The sequence below is a fragment of the Anomaloglossus baeobatrachus genome, chromosome 11 (assembly GCF_048569485.1).
Source record: "Anomaloglossus baeobatrachus isolate aAnoBae1 chromosome 11, aAnoBae1.hap1, whole genome shotgun sequence".
Taxonomy (NCBI): domain Eukaryota; kingdom Metazoa; phylum Chordata; class Amphibia; order Anura; family Aromobatidae; genus Anomaloglossus; species Anomaloglossus baeobatrachus.
The window spans coordinates 169,803,676-169,825,677 of NC_134363.1; the positions used below are offsets into that span (position 1 = coordinate 169,803,676).

The 22,002-nt window shown below is 54.6% G+C and overlaps 1 protein-coding gene across 3 annotated transcripts in view; it reads right to left on the reverse strand.

Annotated features, from left to right (window-relative positions):
* Window positions 1-22,002, reverse strand: part of UBE4A (ubiquitination factor E4A) — a 103,974-nt gene that overhangs the window by 52,394 nt on the left and 29,578 nt on the right. For all 3 annotated transcript variants that reach the window (XM_075328754.1, XM_075328755.1, XM_075328756.1), the window contains exon 9: window positions 14,263-14,596. In XM_075328754.1, coding sequence (XP_075184869.1) covers window positions 14,263-14,596 — 334 coding nt within the window. The remainder of the gene's footprint in view (window positions 1-14,262; window positions 14,597-22,002) is intronic.

The following is a 22,002-nucleotide window of genomic DNA, read 5'->3' on the forward strand; positions in this document are numbered from 1 at the left end:
GGAGACCCAGACGATTGGGTGTATAGCTACTGCCTCCGGAGGCCACACAAAGTATTACACTAAAAAGTGTAAGGCCCCTCCCCTTCTGCATATACACCCCCCGTGGGATCACGGGCTGCTTCAGTTTTAGTGCAAAAGCAAGAAGGAGGAAAGCCAATAATTGGTTAAACAATTCAAGCCGAAGGAACATCGGAGAACTGAAACCATTCAACATGAACAACATGTGTACCCGAACAACCAAAAATCCCGAAGGAACAGGGGCGGGTGCTGGGTCTCCCAATTGGAGCTAGAAGAAAAGGAATTTACGGTAAGTAACAAAATTCCCTTCTTCTTCGGCGCTCCATTGGGAGACCCAGACGATTGGGACGTCCAAAAGCAGTCCCTGGGTGGGTAAATTAATACCTCAAGTTTGGACTGTAAAAACAGCCCTTCCCTACATGGAGGCAACCGCCGCCTGCAGGACTCTTCTACTTAGGCTGGCATCCGCCTAAGCGTAGGCATGCACCTGATAACGCTTGGTGAAGGTGTGCAGACTCGCCCAGGTAGCCGCCTGGCACACCTGCTGAGCCGTAGCCTGGTGCCATAATGTCCAGGACGCACCCACGGCTCTGGTAGAATGGGCCTTCAGCCCTGATGGAACCGGAAGCCCAGCAGAACGGTAGGCTTCAAGAATTGGTTCCTTGATCCATCGAGCCAGGGTGGATTTGGAAGCCTGCGACCCTTTGCGCTGACCAGCGACAAGTACAAAGAGTGCATCCGAGCGGCGCAGGGGCGCCGTGCGGGAAATGTAGATTCTGAGCGCTCTCATCAGATCCAACAAATGCAAATCCAATTCATATCGATGAACTGGATGAGGACAAAAGGAAGGTAAGGAGATATCCTGACTGAGATGAAAAGGGGGATACCACCTTAGGGAGAAACCCCGGAATCAGGCGCAGCACTACCTTGTCTTGGTGAAACACCAGGAAGGGAGCTTTGGATGACCGCGCTGCTAGCTCGGACACTCTCTGAAGAGACGTGACCGCTACCAAAAAGGCCACTTTCTGTGAAAGTCGAGAAAGTGAAACATCCCTCAGAGGCTCAAAGGGCGGCTCCTGGAGAGCAATTAGTACCCTGTTCAGATCCCATGGGTCTAACGGCCTCTTGTACGGAGGGACAATGTGACGAACCCCCTGCAGGAATGTGCGTACCTGAGGAAGTCGTACTATGCGCTTCTGAAAGAATACAGACAGCGCTGGGACTCGTCCGTTAAGGGAGCCGAGCGACAAACCTTTTCCCAAACCAGATTGCAGGAAGGAAGGAAAAGAAGGGAATTTTGTTACTTACCGTAAATTCCTTTTCTTCTAGCTCTTATTGGGAGACCCAGACGATTGGGGTATAGCTACTGCCCTCCGGAGGCCACACAAAGCACTACACTAAAAAGTGCAAGGCCCCTCCCCTTCTGGCTATACCCCCCCGTGGTATCACGGGTTCTCCAGTTTTAGTGCCAAAGCAAGAAGGAGGAAGCCAATAACTGGTTTAAACAAATTAACTCCGAATAACGTCGGAGAACTGAAAAACCGTTCAACATGAACAACATGTGTACCCGCAAACAACAAAAAAATCCCGAAGGACAACAGGGCGGGTGCTGGGTCTCCCAATAAGAGCTAGAAGAAAAGGAATTTACGGTAAGTAACAAAATTCCCTTCTTCTTCAGCGCTCTATTGGGAGACCCAGACGATTGGGACGTCCAAAAGCTGTCCCTGGGTGGGTAAAGAGATACCTCATGTTAGAGCTGCAAAACAGCCCTCCCCTACGGGGATGTCACTGCCGCCTGCAGGACTCTTCTACCTAAGCTGGCATCCGCCGAAGCATAGGTATGCACCTGATAATGTTTGGTGAAAGTGTGCAGACTCGACCAGGTAGCTGCCTGGCACACCTGTTGAGCCGAAGCCTGGTGTCGCAAAGCCCAGGACGCACCCACAGCTCTGGTTGAGTGGGCTTTCAGCCCTGAAGGAACCGGAAGCCCAGCAGAACGGTAGGCTTCCAGAATTGGTTCTTTGATCCATCGAGCCAGGGTGGCTTTAGAAGCCTGCGACCCCTTGCGCTGGCCAGCGACAAGGACAAAAAGTGCATCTGAACGGCGGATAGGCGCCGTGCGAGAAATATAGATTCTGAGTGCTCTCACCAGATCTAGCAAACGTAAGTCTTTCTCATACCGGTGAACCGGCTGAGGACAAAAGGAAGGCAAGGATATATCCTGATTAAGATGAAACGAGGATACGACCTTAGGGAGAAACTCCGGAATGGGGCGCAGCACTACCTTGTCCTGGTGGAACACCAGGAAGGGAGCCTTGGATGACAGAGCTGCCAGCTCAGACACTCGCCTAAGCGATGTGATCGCAACAAGAAACGCCACTTTCTGTGACAGGCGAGAAAAGGAAACGTCCTTTAGAGGCTCGAAGGGCGGCTTTTGCAGAGCAACTAGTACTCTGTTCAGATCCCATGGATCTAACGGCCGCTTGTACGGGGGCACAATATGACAGACCCCCTGTAGGAACGTGCGCACCTTAGGAAGACGTGCTAGACGCTTCTGAAAAAACACAGATAGTGCCGAGACTTGCCCTTTAAGGGAGCTGAGCGACAAGCCCTTTTCCAACCCCGATTGCAGGAAGGAAAGAAAGGTGGGCAATGCAAATGGCCAAGGGGATACTCTCTGTGCAGAGCACCAGGATAAGAAAATCTTCCACGTTCTGTGGTAGATCTTAGCAGACGTTGACTTCCTAGCTTGTCTCATTGTGGCTACGACTCCTTGAGATAATCCTGCGGACGCTAGGATCCAGGACTCAATGGCCACACAGTCAGGTTCAGGGCCGCAGAATTCTGATGGAAAAACGGCCCTTGGGACAGTAAGTCTGGTCGGTCTGGCAGTGACCACGGTCGACCGACCGTGAGATGCCACAGATCCGGATACCACGATCTCCTCGGCCAGTCTGGGGCGACGAGTATGACGCGGCTGCAATCGGATCTGATCTTGCGTAACACTCTGGGCAAGAGTGCCAGAGGTGGGAAGACGTATGGGAGCCGGAACTGCGACCAATCTTGAACTAATGCGTCTGCCGCCAGAGCTCTTTGATCGCGCGACCTCGCCATGAATGCCGGGACCTTGTTGTTGTGCCGGGACGCCATTAGGTCGACGTCCGGCACTCCCCATCGGCGACAGATTTCCTGAAACACGTCCGGGTGAAGGGACCACTCCCCTGCGTCCATGCCCTGGCGACTGAGGAAGTCTGCTTCCCAATTTTCTACGCCTGGGATGTGAACCGCGGATATGGTGGATGCTGTGTCCTCCACCCACATTAGAATGCGCCGGACTTCTTGGAATGCTTGCCGACTGCGCGTCCCTCCTTGGTGGTTGATGTATGCCACCGCTGTGGAGTTGTCCGACTGGATTCGGATCTGCTTTCCTTCCAGCCACTGTTGGAAGGACAGTAGGGCAAGATACACTGCCCTGATTTCCAGAACATTGATCTGAAGGGTGGACTCCTGCGGAGTCCACGTCCCCTGGGCCCTGTGGTGGAGAAACACTGCTCCCCACCCTGACAGACTCGCATCTGTCGTGACCACTGCCCAGGATGGAGGCAGGAAGGATCTTCCCTGAGACAATGAGGTGGGAAGGAGCCACCATTGTAGAGAGTCCTTGGCCGTCTGGGAAAGAGAGACTTTCCTGTCCAGGGACGTTGACTTCCCGTCCCATTGGCGGAGAATGTCCCATTGAAGTGGGCGCAGATGAAACTGCGCAAAGGGAACTGCTTCCATGGCTGCCACCATCTTCCCGAGGAAGTGCATGAGGCGCCATAAGGGGTGCGACTGGCCTTGAAGGAGGGATTGCACCCCTGTCTGTAGGGACCGCTGCTTGTTCAGCGGAAGCTTCACTCTCGCTGCTCGAGTATGAAACTCCATGCCAAGATACGTTAGCGACTGTGACGGCGACAGATTCGACTTTGGAAAGTTGATGATCCATCCGAACGTCTGTAGAGTCTCCAGCGTAGCATGTAGACTGAGTTGGCATGCCTCTTGAGAGGGTGCCTTGACAAGTAGATCGTCTAGGTAAGGGATCACCGAGTGTCCCTGAGAGTGCAAGACTGCTACCACCGCCGCCATGACCTTGGTGAAGACCCGGGGGGCTGTCGCCAGACCGAATGGCAGAGCTACGAACTGAAGATGGTCGTTTCCTATCACAAAACGTAGAAAACGTTGATGTTCTGTAGCAATTGGCACGTGGAGATAAGCATCCTTGATGTCTATTGAGGCAAGGAAGTCTCCTTGAGACATTGAGGCAACGACAGAGCGGAGGGTTTCCATCCGGAACCGTCTGGCGTGCACATGTTTGTTGAGCAGCTTTAGATCCAGAACAGGACGGAACGAGCCGTCCTTTTTTGGAACCACAAAGAGATTGGAGTAAAACCCTCGCCCTTGTTCCTGATGCGGTACAGGAACCACTACTCCTTCCGCTCTTAGGGAGTCCACCGCCTGCAGCAGGGCATCTGCTCGGTCTGGATGTGGGGAGGTTCTGAAGAACCGAGCTGGAGGACGAGAACTGAACTCGATTCTGTACCCGCGAGACAAAATGTTTGTCACCCACCGGTCTTTGACCTGTGACATCCAAATGTCGGAAAAGCGGGAGAGCCTGCCCCCGACCGGAGATGCGGAGGGGGGGGGCTGGAAGTCATGAGGTAGCCGCTTTGGAAGCGGTTCCTCCATTTGCTTTCTTGGGGCGTGCGTGAGCCCGCCAAGAATCTGAGACTCTTTGCGTCCTCTGAGTCCCTTTGGACGAGGAGAATTGTGTCTTGCCCGAACCTCGAAAGGACTGAAACCTCTGCTGCCATTTTTTCTGCTGAGGTTTGCTTGATCTGGGCTGGGGTAAGGAAGAGTCTTTACCCTTGGACTGTTTAATGATGTCAGCCAATGGCTCGCCAAACAGTCTATCTCTAGATAAAGGCAAGCTGGTTAAACATTTTTTGGAACCAGCATCTGCTTTCCAGTCCTTTAACCACAAGGCTCTGCGCAAAACTACCGAATTGGCGGACGCCATTGAGGTGCGGCTGGTAGATTCTAGGACCGCATTGATAGCGTAAGACGCAAACGCAGACATCTGCGAAGTAAGGGACGCCACTTGCGGCACCGCTGGATGTATGATAGCATCCACTTTTGCTAAACCAGCTGAAATAGCTTGGAGTGCCCATACGGCTGCGAATGCTGGAGCAAACGATGCGCCGATAGCTTCATAGACAGATTTTAACCAAAGGTCCATCTGTCTGTCATTGGCATCCTTAAGTGAAGCGCCATCCTCCACTGCAACTATGGATCTAGCTGCAAGTTTGGAAATCGGGGGGTCTACTTTTGGACACTGGGTCCAGCGCTTGACCACATCAGGGGGGAAAGGAAAACGTGTATCCTTAGAACGTTTAGAGAAACGCTTTTCTGGATGAGCGTCGTGTTTCTGGATTGACTCTCTGAAGTCAGAGTGATCCAAGAAAGCACTCAATTTACGCTTGGGATAGAGGAAACGAAACTTCTCCTGCTCTGCAGCTGCCTCCTCTGCAGAAGGAGCTGGGGGAGAAATATCCAACAGTCTATTGATGGCCGAGATAAGCTCGTTTACCATGGCGTCCCCATCCGGGGTATCCAGATTGAGAGGGGTTCCAGGATAAGACTCCTGATCACTCTCTTCAGACGCATCACAGGGCGACTGATTGCGCTGAGACCCTGAGCAGTGTGATGACGTTGAGGGTCTTTCCCAGCGAGCTCGCTTAGGGTGGCTGGGGCTATCATCTGAGTCATAATACTCAGCCTGGGAAGCCGGGGACCCCCTTGCAGTCTGGATTAATTCCAACTGAGGGGGATTAGAGGACAGAGACCTCGCCGTGTCCATAGACTGAGCCCCAGTCATGGATTGCAAAGTTTCAAGGATTTTTGCCATAGTCACAGACATTCCATCAGCAAAAACTGCAAAGTCTGTCCCTGACACCGGGGCAGGACTTACAAGCGTCTCAGCCTGGGTCACTACCCCTCCGGACTCCGGCTGGCGAAGCAGCACCGGATCTGAGCATTGCACACAATGGGGGTCTTTGGAACCTGCTGGTAGAGCAGCCCCACATGCAGCACACGCAGTGTACACAGCCCTAGCCTTGGCAGCCTTGCGTTTTGTGGATGACATGTTGCTGCTTCCTCAGAGCGATCTGGGGTATCCAGCCAGGAAGCGACCTCACAGTGCAAGAAATAAATAAATATATATATCTGGTGACACAGTACACCAATACACACTGAGGCACTAGAGGGGCCAGCTGAAATGCCGCTTACCGCCCGCTTAATAGCGGGTGTGTGGTCGCCAAAAGCCCCCTAGTCCAGGTCTCCCAGAGCCTTGCGTCCTTCCTCCAGCCAGACTGCATGTAATGGCTGCCGGCGTCCTGGGAGAGGAGGGGGGGGCGGGCCCCGGGCGTTCCTGACTAAGAGCGGGAAGCCTGCTTCCCTCTGTGCCTAGTGAGAGGGCTGGAGCATGTAAATCAGGCTCCAGCCCTCGTCGCTGCTGCGAAACAGCGTCTCTCCCCTACCCTGATTGACAGGGTGGGGGCGGGAACGAAGCGGAGCTAGGCCGCAAAAGCCGGGGACTGGATTTATAAACGCCGCCGCCGTAAAAGCGCGGTCGGCGTGTCCCCGGCGCACTACAAGTCACAGCAGCGCCGCCGGTCCAGTGGGGGTCGGCGCTGCGTTCCCACAACACAAAAGTCCCCCAGTAAACTGCAGGAACACTAACTCCAACGTTACGGTCCCCGGCGCACTACAACACCCAGCCAGCCCGGAGTGTGTCTGTGCCTGCCGGGGACACAGAGTACCTGTATGATGCAGGGCCATGTCCCTGATTGTACTCCTGCTCCATATCCATCAGGTTCAACTGGGTCTGTGGATGGAGCCCGGCGTCAGAGCTTAGAGGCCGGCAGGATCCCACTTCCACAGAGCCCTACAAGGGGATGTGGAAGGAAAACAGCATGTGGGGCTCCAGCCCCTGTACCAGCAATAGGTACCTCAACCTTACAACACCATCCACGGGTGAGAAGGGAGCATGCTGGGGGCCCCATATGGGCCCTCTTTTCTTCCATCCGAAATAGTCAGCAGCTACTGCTGACTAAAATCTGTGGAGCTATGCGTGGATGTCTGACCTCCTTCGCACAAAGCTTGAAAACTGGAGAACCCGTGATACCACGGGGGGGTATAGCCAGAAGGGGAGGGGCCTTGCACTTTTTAGTGTAGTGCTTTGTGTGGCCTCCGGAGGGCAGTAGCTATACCCCAATCGTCTGGGTCTCCCAATAGAGCGCTGAAGAAGTAGGCAATGCCAATGTCCAGGGAGACACTCCCTGAGCAGAGCACTAAGATAAGAATATCTTCCACGTCTTGTGGTAGATCTTGGCAGACGTCGGCTTCCTAGCCCGTCTCATGGTGACAATGACGTCTTGAGATAATCCTGAAGACGCTAGGATCCAGGACTCAATGGCCACACAGTCAGGTTCAGGGCTGTAGAATTCAGATGGAAAAAACGGCCCTTGGGACAGTAAGTCTGGCCGGTCTGGTAGTGCCCACGGTCGGCCGACCGTGAGATGCCACAGATGCAGGTACCACGACCTCCTCGGCCAGTCTGGGGCGACGAGGATGGCGCGGCGGCAATCGGAGCTGATCTTGCGTAGCACTCTGGGCAAGAGTGCCAGAGGTGGAAACACATAAGGGAGCCGAAACTGCGAGCAATCTTGCACTAGGGCGTCTGCCGCCAGAGCTCTTTGATCGTGAGACCGCGCCATGAAAATCGGGCCCTTGTTGTTGTGCCGAGACGCCAGTAGGTCGACGTCCGGCCTCCCTCAGCGGCTACAGATTTCTTGAAACCCGTCCGGGTGCAGAGACCATTCCCCTGCGTCCATGCCCTGGCGACTGAGGAAGTCTGCTTCCCAGTTTTCTACGCCCGGGATGTGAACTGCGGATATGGTGTATGCTCTGTCTTCCACCCACATCAGAATCCGCCGGACTTCCTGGGAGGCTTGCCGACTGCGTGTTCCGCCTTGGTGGTTGATGTATGCCACCGCTGCGAAGTTGTCCGACTGAATTCGGATCTGTTTGCCTTCCAGCCTCTGCTGGAAGGTTTGCAGGACAAGATACCCTGCCCAGATTTCCAGAACATTGATCTGAAGGGTGGACTCCTCTGAAGAGAGTCCTTGCCCGTCTGAGAAAGGGGTACGTTCCTGTCTAGGGACGTCGACTTCCCATCCCATTGGCGAAGAATGTCCTATAGAAGTGGACGCAGATGAAACTGCGCGAAAGGGACTGCCTCTGCATGAGGCGTCTTAAGGGGTGTGACTGGCCTTGAAGGAGAGACTGCACCCCCGTCTGTAGTGAACGCTGTATGTTCAGCGGGAGCTGCACTATCGCTGAGAGAGTGTGAAGCTCCATGCCAAGATATGTCAGCGATTGGGTCGGTGTCAGATTTAACTTTGAAAAGTTTATGATCCACCCGAAACTCTGGAGAGTCTCCAGCGCCACGTTCAGGCTGTGTTGGCATGCCTCTTGAGAGGGTGCCTTGACAAGTAGATCGTCCAAGTAAGGGATCACAGAGTGACCCTGAGAGTGCAGGACTACTCCCACTGCTGCCATGAACTTGGTGAAAAGCCGTGGGGCTGTCGCCAGACCGAAGGGCAGGGCTACGAACTGAAGATGCTCGTCTTCAATAACGAAACGTAGCCAACACCGGTGCTCTGGAGCAATCGGCACGTGGAGATAAGCATCCTGATGTCTATTGACGCTAGGAAATCTCCTTGAGACATTGAGGCAATGACGGAGCGGAGGGATTCCATCCGGAACCGCCTGGTTTTCACGTGCTTGTTGAGCAGGTTTAGGTCCAAAACGGAACGGAAAAGGCCGTCGTCTTTTGGTACCACAACCAGATTGGAGTAAAAACCGTATCTTGTTCCTGAGGAGGAACAGGGATTACCACTCCTTCTGCCTGCAGAAGAGCATCGGCTCGGTCGGGAGGTGAGGAAGTTCTGAAGATCTAGTCGGAGGACGAGAACAGAACTCTATCCTGTACACGTGAGACAAAATGTCTCTCACCCACCGGACTTTGACCTGTGGCAGCTAAATGTCGCTAAAGCGGGAGAGTCTGCCACCGACCGCGGATGCGGAGAGAGGGCTGAACGTCATGAGGAAACCGCCTTGGTAGCGGTTCCTCCGGCTGCCTTCCTTGGGCGTGATTGAGCCTGTCAGGAATCTGCGCCTCTCTGAGCCTTTTGAGTCCTTTTGGACGAGGACAATTGGGACCTGCCCGAGCCTGGGAAGGACCGAAACCTCGACTGTCCCTTCCTCTGTTGTGTTGTTTGATCTGGGCTGGTGTAAGGAAGAGTCCTTACCCTTGGACTGTTTAATGATTTCATCCAATCGCTCACCAAACAGTCTGTCACCAGATAATGGCAAACTGGTTAAGCACTTTTTTGGAAGCAGAATCTGCTTTCCATTCCCTCAACCACAAGGCTCTGCGTAAAACCACGGAGTCGGCGGACGCCACTGACGTACGGCTCGTAGTGCAGGACAGCATTAATAGCGTAAGTCGCAATGCAGACATTGCGAGGTTAAGGACGCCATCTGCGGCACAGATGTACATGTGACAGTGTCCACGTGCGCAAGACCAGCTGAAATAGCTTGGAATGCCCATACGGCTGCGAATGCCGGAGCAACCGACACGCCGATAGCTTCATAGACAGAGTTCAACCAGAGGACCATCTGTCTGTCAATGGCATCTTTAAGTGAAGTCCCATCTTCCACTGCAACTATGGATCTAGCCGCAAGCCTGGAGATAGGGGAATCCACCTTTGGACACTGGGTCCAGCGCTTGACCACGTCAGGGAGAAAAAAGGATAACGTGTATCCTTAATACGATTGGAGAACGCTTATCTGGATAAGTGTGGCGTTTCCGGATTGCTTCTCTGAAGTCAGAGTGGCCAGAAAAGTACTCAAAATACGCTTGAGATACTGAAAAGGGATTTCTCCTGCTGTGAAGCTGACTCCTCCACCGGAGGAGCTGAGGGAGAAATATCCAACATTCCCTTGATGGACGCTAGGAGATCATTCACTATGGCGTCACCATCCGGAGTATCCGGATTGAGAGCGGTCTCAGGATCAGAGTCCTGATCAGCTACGTCTGCCTCATCATACAGAGAGTCCCGCTGGGACCCTAACCAGTGATGAAGCCGAGTGCCGCTCCCAGCGAGCTCGCTTAGACTGTCTGGGACTGTCGTCCGTGTCAGAGCCTGCGCCCTGGGATGCATGGGACCCCCCCGGAGCACTGATTTGTTCCAAATGAGGGCGTATCAACATTGCCCATGGTCCGTCTGGACTGCAAAGTCTCTAAGATGTTAGTCACAGTCACAGACAATCTATCAGCCGAAACTGCAACTCCGTCCCTGTCCCTGGACAGGGTTCACAGGTGGTTCCTTTGGCCACCTCTAGCAGAGACCCCGGCTGACCAAGTGCTACAGGGGAGCATTGCACACAATGGGGACAGTGGAACCTGCCGTGTGGAACAGTATCACGTGCAGTACAAGCAGCATAGAAAGCCTGTGCCTTGGCACCCTTTCTTTTTTGCTGCTGTTGTCTAGCCATCTAGAAGCATATAGCCAAGAATAGCGACCGTACAGTGCAATGTATAGCATACAAGCAGAAAGTACAAATGAACACTTCAGCACATGCAGTACAAGCAGCATAGAAAGCCTGTGCCTTAGCACCCTTGCTTTTTTGCTGCTGTTGTCCAGCCATCTAGGAGTATATAGCCAGGGATAGCGACCGTACAGTGCAGTGTATAGCATACCAGCATAAAGTACAAATGAACACTTCAGCACATGCAATACAAGCAGCCTAGAAAGCCTGTGCCTTAGCACCCTTGCTTTTTGCTGCTGTAGTCTAGCCATCTAGGCATAAAGTACAAATGGCATTAGTGGGGTCAGCACTTCAGGTGCTGCTTACCGCCCGCACAAAGGCGGGTGTGTGGTCGCCCGAATCCTGTGACTGGTTGCCCAGAGCTTGTCTCCCTTCTCCAGCCCAGACTGCGTGCAGGAATGGCTGCCGGCGTCTTGTGAAGAGGGGCGGGCCGTGGGCGTGCCCCAGACAAGAGCGGGAAACTGGCGTCCCACTGTGTCCAGTGAAGGGGGCTGGAGAATGCAAAGCAGACTCCAGCTCTCGGCGCTGACTTTCTGTATAGCGTCCCGCCCCTCCCCTGACTGGCAGGGCTGGGGGCGGGAACGAAGCGAAAACTAGGCCGCAAAGCCGGGGACTCGAGTAATAAGCGCGGCTGTCCTATGTGCACGGCCAGCGCGGAAGTCCCCGGCGCACCACAAGTCCCAGCCGCGCCACAGTGTAAAACACCCCGCAGCGGCCGGCGCGGCAGTTTCTAACACATAAATTCACTCAGCTAAGCTGCAGTGAATAATAGCACAAGCGCTCCGCGCTGTTGTCCCCGGCGCACTAGCACTCCCAGCAATGCTGGTGTGTGTGTGCGCGATGTGTACGGGGACACAGAGTACCTTAATGTAGCAGGGCCCTGTCCCTGACGATACCCAGCTCCATATCCAGCAGGTTCTCCGGGTCTGTGGATGGAGCTCGGTCTCAGTGCCTGGAGACCGGTAAGATCCCACTTCACCCAGAGCCCCGAGGGGGGATGGGGAAGGAAAACAGCATGTGGGCTCCAGCCTCCGTACCCGCAATGGGTACCTCAACCTTAACAAACACCGCCGACAAAAGTGGGGTGAGAAGGGAGCATGCTGGGGGCCCCATATGGGCCCACTTTTCTTCCAACCGACATAGTCAGCAGCTGCTGCTGACTAAAAACAGTGGAGCTATGCGTGGATGTCTGACCTCCTTCGCACAAAGCATGAAAACTGAAGCAGCCCGTGATCCCACGGGGGGTGTATATGCAGAAGGGGAGGGGCCTTACACTTTTTAGTGTAATACTTTGTGTGGCCTCCGGAGGCAGTAGCTATACACCCAATTGTCTGGGTCTCCCAATGGAGCGCCGAAGAAAGAAGAAAATTCAGGAAAATCGCTAAAAGCAGGGTTCAACTATACAACTATACCTGGTGGATGGGAAATAGGAAGGAGAGTTAGGTTACAACGAATCCAGTATGTCAGGTAAGGGGGGGCTTATGAGATCTCAGTTTTAATACAGGGGTCCCTACTTATTTAAAGGGAACCTGTCACCAGATTTTGGCCAACGAAACAAAAAGTAGCACCTTACACAGCGCCTATGCTGCATGCTATAAAGGTGCACGTTACCCCTTGATCACCCCTGTAGACCCCACAAATACATTTATAAACTCTCGCCCTGTATGTAAATTGTCCGGTCCGATGGGCGTCCTAATCTGCGCCTCCTGTCCCTCCTTCTACTGTGCTGATTGACGTGGATGACGCCTTGTAGGCGAGCAAAATCTCCATATTCCCAGCTAACACAGGTGCACTTTGTTATGCCCTGTTGCGAGGAGAGCCGAAAACAGGTGCGCTTGCGTGAACCAGTGAGATTTTACCCTGCGATGTGGATGATGCAGGTGACGTGATCCACACTGCCAAGCAAAATCTCACACCTATGCAGAGAACTCGCCGGTTCGCGCAGGCGCACTTATGTTTTCTGCTCTGCACACATTAGGGCAGGGCAAAGTGCGCCTGCGCGAGCGGGGAATACGTCTGCGCGGGTGCAAGATTTTGCCCGCCTATGTGGATGGCGTCCGAGGTGTAGGAGGCATCTGAGGCAAAGGAAAATGGCAAAAGGAGCGACAGGAGGCGCAGATTAGGACGCCCATCGGACAATTTACATACAGGGTGGGGTGGGGATCTTATAAAAGGTATTTGTGGGGTCTACAATGAGGGGGGGGGCAGGGGGTAATATGCAACTTTACAGAATACAGCACAGGCGCAACCTGAGGTGCTGGATTTGGTTTAAAAGGCCAAAAACTGGTGACAGGTTCCCTTTAATCAGAGTGAAGTATGGATACAAAAAAGACCCAATGATCCCTGCATCGCATGGACAGGGGTGGGGGGGTGGGGGGGGCTATTAGCAAAAAGATACTGTCCGCAGTCAGATGCATATGAGTAAAGACTTATCCCCATTATTAAAGGTTATCACTGATCTAGTGGATTTGTGATAACTAGCGGAGTGGTGGGATCCGACCTCCATAAATCCTGAGAATGAGGATTCCGACAAGTCCAGTAAGAATGGAGCGGAGGCCGCACACGTATGACACTGGTCCATTCGCTCTGTAGGACTGGCCGATATAACCAGGTTCAGTGCTCAGCATTTCAGAGCCTTGTTCTTGGGATCAACTGAGGCACCAGCAGTCGGACCCCCAACAATCCCCAACTTATCACCTATCCTTTGAATAGGGAAAGTCAAGCAAGTTAGATATTTGGGTACTAAACCAACAACCATATTTGTCCATTTTATAAGACGCACCCCAAAATAGGAAAAAAAAAAAAATGTTACCCTTAAAATGAGGGTCCATCTTATAATCCTAGTGCCTCTTATATGAGCTCACCAAGGGGAGCGGCTCAGGAAGGTCACAGGAGGCAGGGTGGCGATGCTGCGGGCTCGGAGGAGGGGTGTCGCAGCTCAAGAGGGTCATTGTGCGGCAGCGGATGGTCGGCGATATTGCGGGCTCGTGGGTTGTTGTGGTGGCGGGCGCCATTGATCTGCCGGCGGACTGCGGGCTCCATTGAATCATCGGCCGCTGACGTAATGGACTTCAAGAAAATGTCCGCAGAGGCAGCGCGTGCGCAGATTGGACTCCGCAGCCATTTTTTGGAAGTCCATCCCTTCAACCGCTGGTGATTCAATGATGCCCACCGCCGCGACATCCCACGAGCCCGCAGTATCTCCGACCCTCAAATGCCGAACACTGACCCTCCTGAGCTGCTCCACTGCAGTGACACACCCTCCCAATCACCGACCCTGCCCCACCACTGCCGCCCCAGTAAGCAATATGCGGTTTGTAAGACGAACCCCTATTTTTTGGGGGGGGGGGAAAAGTGCATCCTACAAACCGGAAAATACGGTATTTTGCTAACACTAACTATTGGAGGCAGCTGTCAAGTTGACTTACAGGGTAGCCATCAGCTATAGGTGGCATTAGAGAGAGATAGTTTGTACGCTGGGGGTTAATACAGTGTAAATGTATGTATGGGTTCAGTGAGGATTCTGCTTACCCTTCATGTGTATGTTCCGACTCCTTCGCTCTTCTTCGTTAATCTCTCGAAGAGCGCAGTACGTGGGATTGAACGTCAAGAGGCGGGCGGACTTTGGCTTGCAGAAAGGCTGGCACAGCCGCAGCAGGGCTGCCCCCAGGTTCAGAAAGAAGCTGTCCGAGGCGTACGTCTGCAGGAAGATTTCTGGAACTTGGTTGGCCCAGATTTTAGCCCGACCTGCGTTGGCGTGTAGACAGTTCCCCAGCCAGGACAAGATCAGATGCTTGGTGTCTGGAGATAACTGGAGAAGGTTCTTCAGAATTTGGTAAATTTTCTCGTGAAACTGAGCCATGAACTAAAACAAGAAAAAAAAAAAAGGATATCAGGTCAGGTCCAATATGCAGCCAGAGCCACGAGCAGTTCTGTGTACATATTGCTAATCCCTGCCTAACCATCCCTGCATCTAGTAGCATAGATCAAGAGATCTTTAGAAAGAAGGGAATTTTGTTTACTTACCGTAAATTCCTTTTCTTCTAGCTCCAATTGGGAGACCCAGACAATTGGGTGTATAGCTTCTGCCTCCGGAGGCCACACAAAGTATTACTTAAAAGTGTAAAGCCCCTCCCATTCTGCCTATACACCCCCCGTGCATCACGGGCTCCTCAGTTTTTATGCTTTGTGCGAAGGAGGCACACATGCACGCATTGCTCCACATCTTAGTCAGCAGCAGCTGCTGACTATGTCGGATGGAAGAAAAGAGGGCCCATAACAGGGCCCCCAGCATGCTCCCTTCTCACCCCACTCTGGTCGGCGGTGCTGTTAAGGTTGAGGTACCCATTGCGGGTACACAGGCAGGAGCCACATGCTGTTTTCCTTCCCCATCCCTTACAGGGCTCTGGGTGAAGTGGGATCCTATCGGTCTCCAGGCACTGAGGCCGTGCTCCATCCGCAGCCCCTGGGATCTGCTGGACAGGAGCCGAGTATCGTCAGGGACATGGCCCTGCTACGGAGAGGTACTCTGTGTCCCCGTGGGGACCGCGCATGGAGCGCTGGTGCCATTTCCACCGCAGCACTGCTGGGTGTGTTAGTGCGCCGGGGACCGCCACGCAGGCCGCGCTGTGAGGTACTCTATGTCCCCGTAGGGACCGCGCATGGAGCGCTGGTACCATATACACTGCGCACGCTGGGTCTGTTAGTGCGCCGGGGACTACCGCGCCGGCCCAATGGAGCGACAAAGAAAAGTATTTCTAAAGATCCTTTCTCTATCGTTTCATTGGGGGACACAGGACCATGGGTTATGCTGCTGTCACTAGGAGGCTGACACTAAGTAAACATAAAAAGTTAGCTCCTCCCCAGCAGTATACACCCCGAGCCGGAGGCGGGCTCAGATCAGTTTTTAGCTTAGTGTCGTAGGAGGCTGATGTGGGCCGTCTCGGCCCCCCTCAGCCGTTTGTGTTTTTGCGCTTTATTCCTTTATTTCGGCGCCGCTCATCGCTCTCATACCTGTCTTCTTTTTCTCTGCAGGTATTCTCTTCAGTCATCCTCCGCAGCCCTGTGGGTACCACTCCCCAGGGTCGCAGGGGCTTGAGATTTCGGGCCCTCTCCCCCGTCCATCCCCGTGGTACCACTCCAGGGGTTGCGCGTGTGGGCAGGTTGTCGTGGGCAACCCTGATTCGCCCTGCGGTATCACCCCAAAGGGCGTACAGGGGCATACAGCAGGGATGGAACCTCCGCAGCGTTTGTAATCCGATGGGGCCCTTTCACGCTGCCTTCTCCTGAAGGGGGGCTGCTACCCCCATCATGATGTCCACTTCCCTGCCTCAGCACGCTCTCCCCCGGAGTCCTCAGTCTTCCTGGACGAGAGCACTGTACACAGGCAGGGGCAGGGCGCCCCGCCTGCACCGCATCCGTCGCTGGGCCGGCGCCGCCGAGAACAGGTAGGACCGACCTCTCCTGCACCTTTCCCCCGGCCCTCTCCAAAATTTAGGCCCTGATCTCGGCCTAGTCGCTCCTGGGTCCTAGCCACGCCCCCGCTGCAGCGCTATTGGCCGCCGGTCGTCTGGCCCAGTCTCCTCCCACCGCTCAGCCTCCTGGCTTGTGGTGGGGGCTGTGGATCCTCCGGTTTTTCGCGCCTGAACGCTGCTCCTCCTCCAGTGTCCCCTCGCCATTTTAGCCTGTCTCTGGTCCCCTGAGGCTGCAGTGCGCCGTCGTTCTCCCTCTCTCTGGCCAGCTCACTCCTGGACTCCCTCTTCTGGACTGGTGGGCAGCACACAGGACCTGGGTAAGCCCTGCTCCTAAGGAGTAGCCCTCACTAGGTAGCGTTCTCTGAGTTTAGGGACGAGTTAACCCTCTCCTGTCTCCTTCCTAGCAGCCACCAGGGAGAGTACTTTTTTCACCATGCCTAATGCTAAGTCCACCCGACCCAAGCAGGCCCCCTTTGCCTTATTTTTTGCATGCTCCTCCTGCAAGACCAAATTTACCCAAGGCCAGGACGCCCCACTATGCTCCGTCTGTTCGTCAGACTCGCAGCCTCCGCAGGCCCCCTCGGCCGACGCTTCTGATACCGCAGACGCCACAGCGCCAGATGCTACAGGGCCCTGCGTCCCGCCCCCCCCCCCTCCCCGACTGGCTAGCATCCCTGTCCCAGTCCGTAGATTCCCTCTCTGAGGCTTCTCGGACCATCGCGCAAGCACTGCGCCTGCTGCCGTCGCTCGCCCAGACTCCCGCAGACCTGACGCAATCGCCTCCAGAACAGGTGAGCCCCGTCGCAGGGACCTCCTCGGCTGCTCAGAAGCGGACCCGCCAGGTCTCGCCTTCAGCCTCTTCCCAGGTTTCACCTTCATCCCCAGGTCCAGACCATCATTCCTCCAGGGAGACTTCTGACCAGTCCGATGATGATTCCGATGCAGCACCCCTGCAGGACTCAGAGCAGGCGGCTGATATTCGGCGTATGGTGAATAGCCTGATAGAAGCAGTAAACCAGACCCTTAAAGGTACAGGTGGACCCCGTCTCCTCCCAGAGCACCCAGGTCTCGTTTAAGCGGATGAAGCGGGCCCAAAGTGCATTCAGCGGACATCCAGAATTCGCTGAGTTACTGCGCAGCCACAGGCAACAGCCGGACAAGGTATTTACCAGCGGTAAGTCCATTGATTTGCATTATCCCTTTCCTGAGGGTCTTCGAAAGGATTGGGCAGGCTTTCCCCTGTGGTCGACCCCCCAATCTCCCACCTGTCTTCTCACACAGTCCTTCCACTCACTACCGGTACGTCTCTCACGGACCTCACGGACCGTACTATTGACAGGTTGGCCCGTTCCGCCTTCGAGGCAGTGGGCACATCCCTCTCACCGGCATTTGCCTCGGTTTGGGTTGCGAAGGCACTGATGTCCTGGGCGGACACGCTACGCTGCGGACTCCGCGCCATTCCTGCCAATCCGGACCTGGTCATCATCGCCTCGCAGATTTCCCTCGCGGGTGAGTACCTGCTCAATGCAGCCCTGGCATCTGCCAATTGCGCGGCCCAGGCCGCCAGCAACAATGTGGCCATCCGTCGAGCCCTCTGGCTCCAGTCCTGGAATGCGGATGCGGCCTCTAAGAAGTCACTGACTTCCCTGCCCTTCCTAGGGGAACGTCTTTTCGGAGATAAGCTGGACCAGTTGATCTCCGATGCGACGGGAGGAAAGAGTACATCTCTCCCCCAATTGCGCCCCAAGCGCTTCCAGAATCGGCGCCCCACCGCTCGTTTCCGGCCCTTTCGCTGCTTCAACTCCACCCCCCAGCCGCGAAAAAGCCGCTCTCCGCCGAGAGACAGGAGGACACCGTCATTCAAGACCAATCCCGCCTGGCGTTCACGTCCACGCCAGTCCACGAAATCCTCTTCCGGTTACCGCCGACGCTCCTCCAAGTGACTCGCGGTCGGCGCGCAACAGCGCCAGACTCGTGGGAGGGCGTCTGTCTCGTTTCCAGCATGTGTGGATCCCCCTGACCGCCGATGCCTGGGTCAGAGAGATCATCACCTCAGGCTACAAAATAGAATTCGAGTCAAAGCCACCGAGACATTTTTTTCCTATCTCGCCCTCCCGAGTCTCCCGCGCGGGCTCGTGCGTTCTTTCACTCCATAGACTCCCTCCTCCAAGCCGGAGTCGTGGTACCAGTCCCTCCCGCAGAACGTTTCAAGGGGTTCTATTCCAATCTTTTCGTGGTCCCCAAGAAGGACGGCTCTGTCCGCCCCGTCCTCGACCTAAAGCTTCTAAACAGGTCGGTGAGGCCTCGGCCATTTCGAATGGAGTCACTCCGGTCCGTGATCGCGTCCATGGAGGTCGGCGAATTCCTGGCATCGCTGGATATTCAAGACGCCTAACTTCACGTCCCTATAACCACCTCTCACCAACAGTTCCTCCGCTTTGCGATAGCGGAAGATCACTTCCAGTTCACGGCTCTTCCTTTCGGCCTCGCATCTGCCCCCAGAGTCTTTACGAAGATCATGGCGGCTGCCATGTCCGTCCTACATTCCAGGGGTGTTATGGTCATCCCGTACTTGGACGATATGTTGATCAAAGGTTCTTCTTTCAAAGACTGTCGTCTTGGGGTTCAGGTCACAATCGACACCCTTTCACGGTTAGGGTGGCTGATCAATCGGAAGAAGTCCTCTCTGACCCCGGCCCGACGGATCACCTTTTTAGGCATGGTATTCGATACCACCTAAGGGCGAGTTTTCCTCACACAGGAGAAGATGTCCTCCCTGCAACGAGGCCTCCGCGCTCTCCGGCGTCAGCGCCAAGTTTCCATCAGGTTCGGCATGCGAGTCCTTGGTCGTATGGTGGCGGCGATGGAAGCGGTACCCTTTGCACAGTTCCACCTCCGGCCCCTCCAGCTGGCCTTGCTGAAGAAGTGGGACAGATCTCCCTTTTCTCTGGACCGCAGGTTTCATCTTTCGCCGGAGACCCGCCACTCCCTCCGTTGGTGGATCAATCAACGCAACCTCGCGTCAGGAAGGTCATTCCTCCCGCTCCACTGGAAGATAGTGACCACCGACGCCAGTCTCCAGGGCTGGGGGGCAGTGTTTCGGCATCACACAGCGCAAGGCCGATGGACACCGCGGGAGAGCTGTCTCCCGATCAACATTCTGGAGATAAGAGCCATCCGGCTAGCCTTGCAGCAGTTTCGGCACCTAGTACAGGGTTGCCCGGTCAGGATCCAGTCGGACAATGCGACGGCGGTGGCGTACATCAACCACCAAGGCGGCACAAGAAGTGTCGGGGCGATGCGAGAAGTCAGGAAGATTTTGCACTGGGCTGAGTGTCATCACTCCCTGATCTCAGCGGTACACATCCCAGGCGTGGACAATTGGGCGGCGGACTTCTTCAGCAGGGAAGGCCTCGCCTCCGGAGAATGGTCCCTCAAACGGGAAGTCTTCAACCAGATCTGCGACAGATGGGGAGTTCCGGATGTGGACCTAATGGCCTCCCGGTTCAACTGTCAGGTTCCGCAATTCGTAGCGCGGTGCCGCGACCGCTTGGCTTTAGGAGTCGACGCCCTCACCCTGTCATGGAGCCAGTTCAGTCTCCCGTACATCTTCCCTCCGCTCCCTCTGATCCCGAGGGTCCTCAAGAAGATCAAGGCAGAAGGAATACCAGTCATCCTAGTGGCTCCGGACTGGCCCAGGCGAGCACGGTTCGCGGAACTCACTCAGCTCCTCTCAGACGCTCCGTGGCGTCTTCCAGACCGTCCAGATCTCCTGCAGCAGGGACCTCTTTTCCATCAGAACTCAAAGGTCCTAAATTTGACGGCCTGGCCATTGAATCCTGGGTTCTAGCTCAGGCTGGTTTTTCTTCAAGAGTGATACAAACAATGATTAGGACCAGGAAGCCATCTTCATCAAGAATATACTACCACACGTGGAAGGTCTTCTTCAGGTGGTGTGAAGAGCACAGCATTTCTTCTCCTCTCGCCTTCTCCCTTCCTTACCTATTGGCATTCTTGCAGTCAGGCCTAGATGCGGGTCTCTCGCTCGCAACACTAAAGGGCCAGGTATCGGCTTTGTCAATCCTGTTCCAGAAGCCACTGGCCTCTCGTCCACAAGTTAAGACCTTCATCCAGGGAGTGGCCCACCTGGCCCCGCCGTATCGTCGGCCTCTAGAACCGTGGGACCTTAATCTAGTCCTAGGGTCGCTTCAGGGTCCCCCCTTCGAGCCCTTGCGGGATTCTTCCCTTTCTCACCTGTCTTGGAAGGTGGTGTTCCTCATTGCCATCACTTCTATTCGAAGGACGTCAGAGCTGGCAGCACTCTCTTGTCGTGCCCCCTTTTTGATTTTTCACCAGGACAAAGCGGTTCGCCGGCCAGATCCATCCTTTCTCCCAAAGGTGGTCTCCCCGTTCCATCTAAACGAAGAAATTGTCCTTCCGTCCTGGTCCCTCTCACAGCTTGGAAAGGTCCTTGCACACCCTGGACCTGGTGCGCGCCCTTAGAATTTATGTCTCCAGAACCACGCCGTTCTGTAAGTCGGATGGTCTGTTTGTCCTTCCTTCTGGTCCCAAGAAGGGTGAATCGGCATCCAAAGCCACAATTGCCAGATGGATCCGTTCTGCCATATCTGAGGCCTATCGGATTCGTGACAAGTCTCCGCCGCGGGGGGTAAGGGCGCACTCTACCCGAGCAGTGGGAGCCTCTTGGGCGATTAGGCATCAGGCGTCGGCCGACCAGGTCTGCAAGGCCGCCACCTGGTCCAGCCTGCATACCTTTACTAGGTTCTACCATGTTCACACCCAAGCATCAGCAGATGCTAGTTTTGGAAGAAAGGCCTTGCAGGCAGCAGTTGCACACCTGTAATAGGGTGACAGCATTCAATTATAGTACAAGCCCGCCGAGGGAGGTCGTTGTTTTCTTCCTATCTGCGGTGCTTCTGTATTCCCACCCAGGGACTGCTTTTGGACGTCCCATGGTCCTGTGTCCCCCAATGAAACGATAGAGAAGAAGGGAATTTTGTTACTTACCGTAAATTCCTTTTCTTCTAGCTCCTATTGGGAGACCCAGACGATTGGGTGTATAGTACTGCCTCCGGAGGCCACACAAAGCATTACACTAAAAAGTGTAAGGCCCCTCCCCTTCTGGCTATACACCCCCAGTGGGATCACTGGCTCACCAGTTTTAGTGCAAAAGCAAGAAGGAGGAAAGCCAAGAACTGGTTTAAACAAATTCACTCCGAAGTAACATCGGAGAACTGAAAACCATTCAACATGAACAACATGTGTACCCGAAAAACAACCAAAAATCCCGAAGGACAACAGGGCGGGTGCTGGGTCTCCCAATAGGAGCTAGAAGAAAAGGAATTTACGGTAAGTAACAAAATTCCCTTCTTCTTCGGCGCTCCATTGGGAGACCCAGACGATTGGGACGTCCAAAAGCAGTCCCTGGGTGGGTAAAGAGATACCTCATGTTAGAGCTGCAAAGACAGCCCTTCCCTACAAGGAGGCAACCGCCGCCTGCAGGACTCTTCTACCTAAGCTGGCATCCGCCTAAGCGTAGGTATGCACCTGACAATGCTTGGTGAAAGTGTGCAGACTCGACCAGGTAGCTGCCTGGCACACCTGCTGAGCCGTAGCCTGGTGCCGTAATGCCTAGGGCGCACCCACGGCTCTGGTAAAATGGGCTTTCAGCCCTGATGGAACCGGAAGCCCAGCAGAACAGTAGGCTTCAAGAATTGGTTCCTTGATCCATCGAGCCAGGGTGGATTTGGAAGCCTGCGACTCTTTACGCTGATTA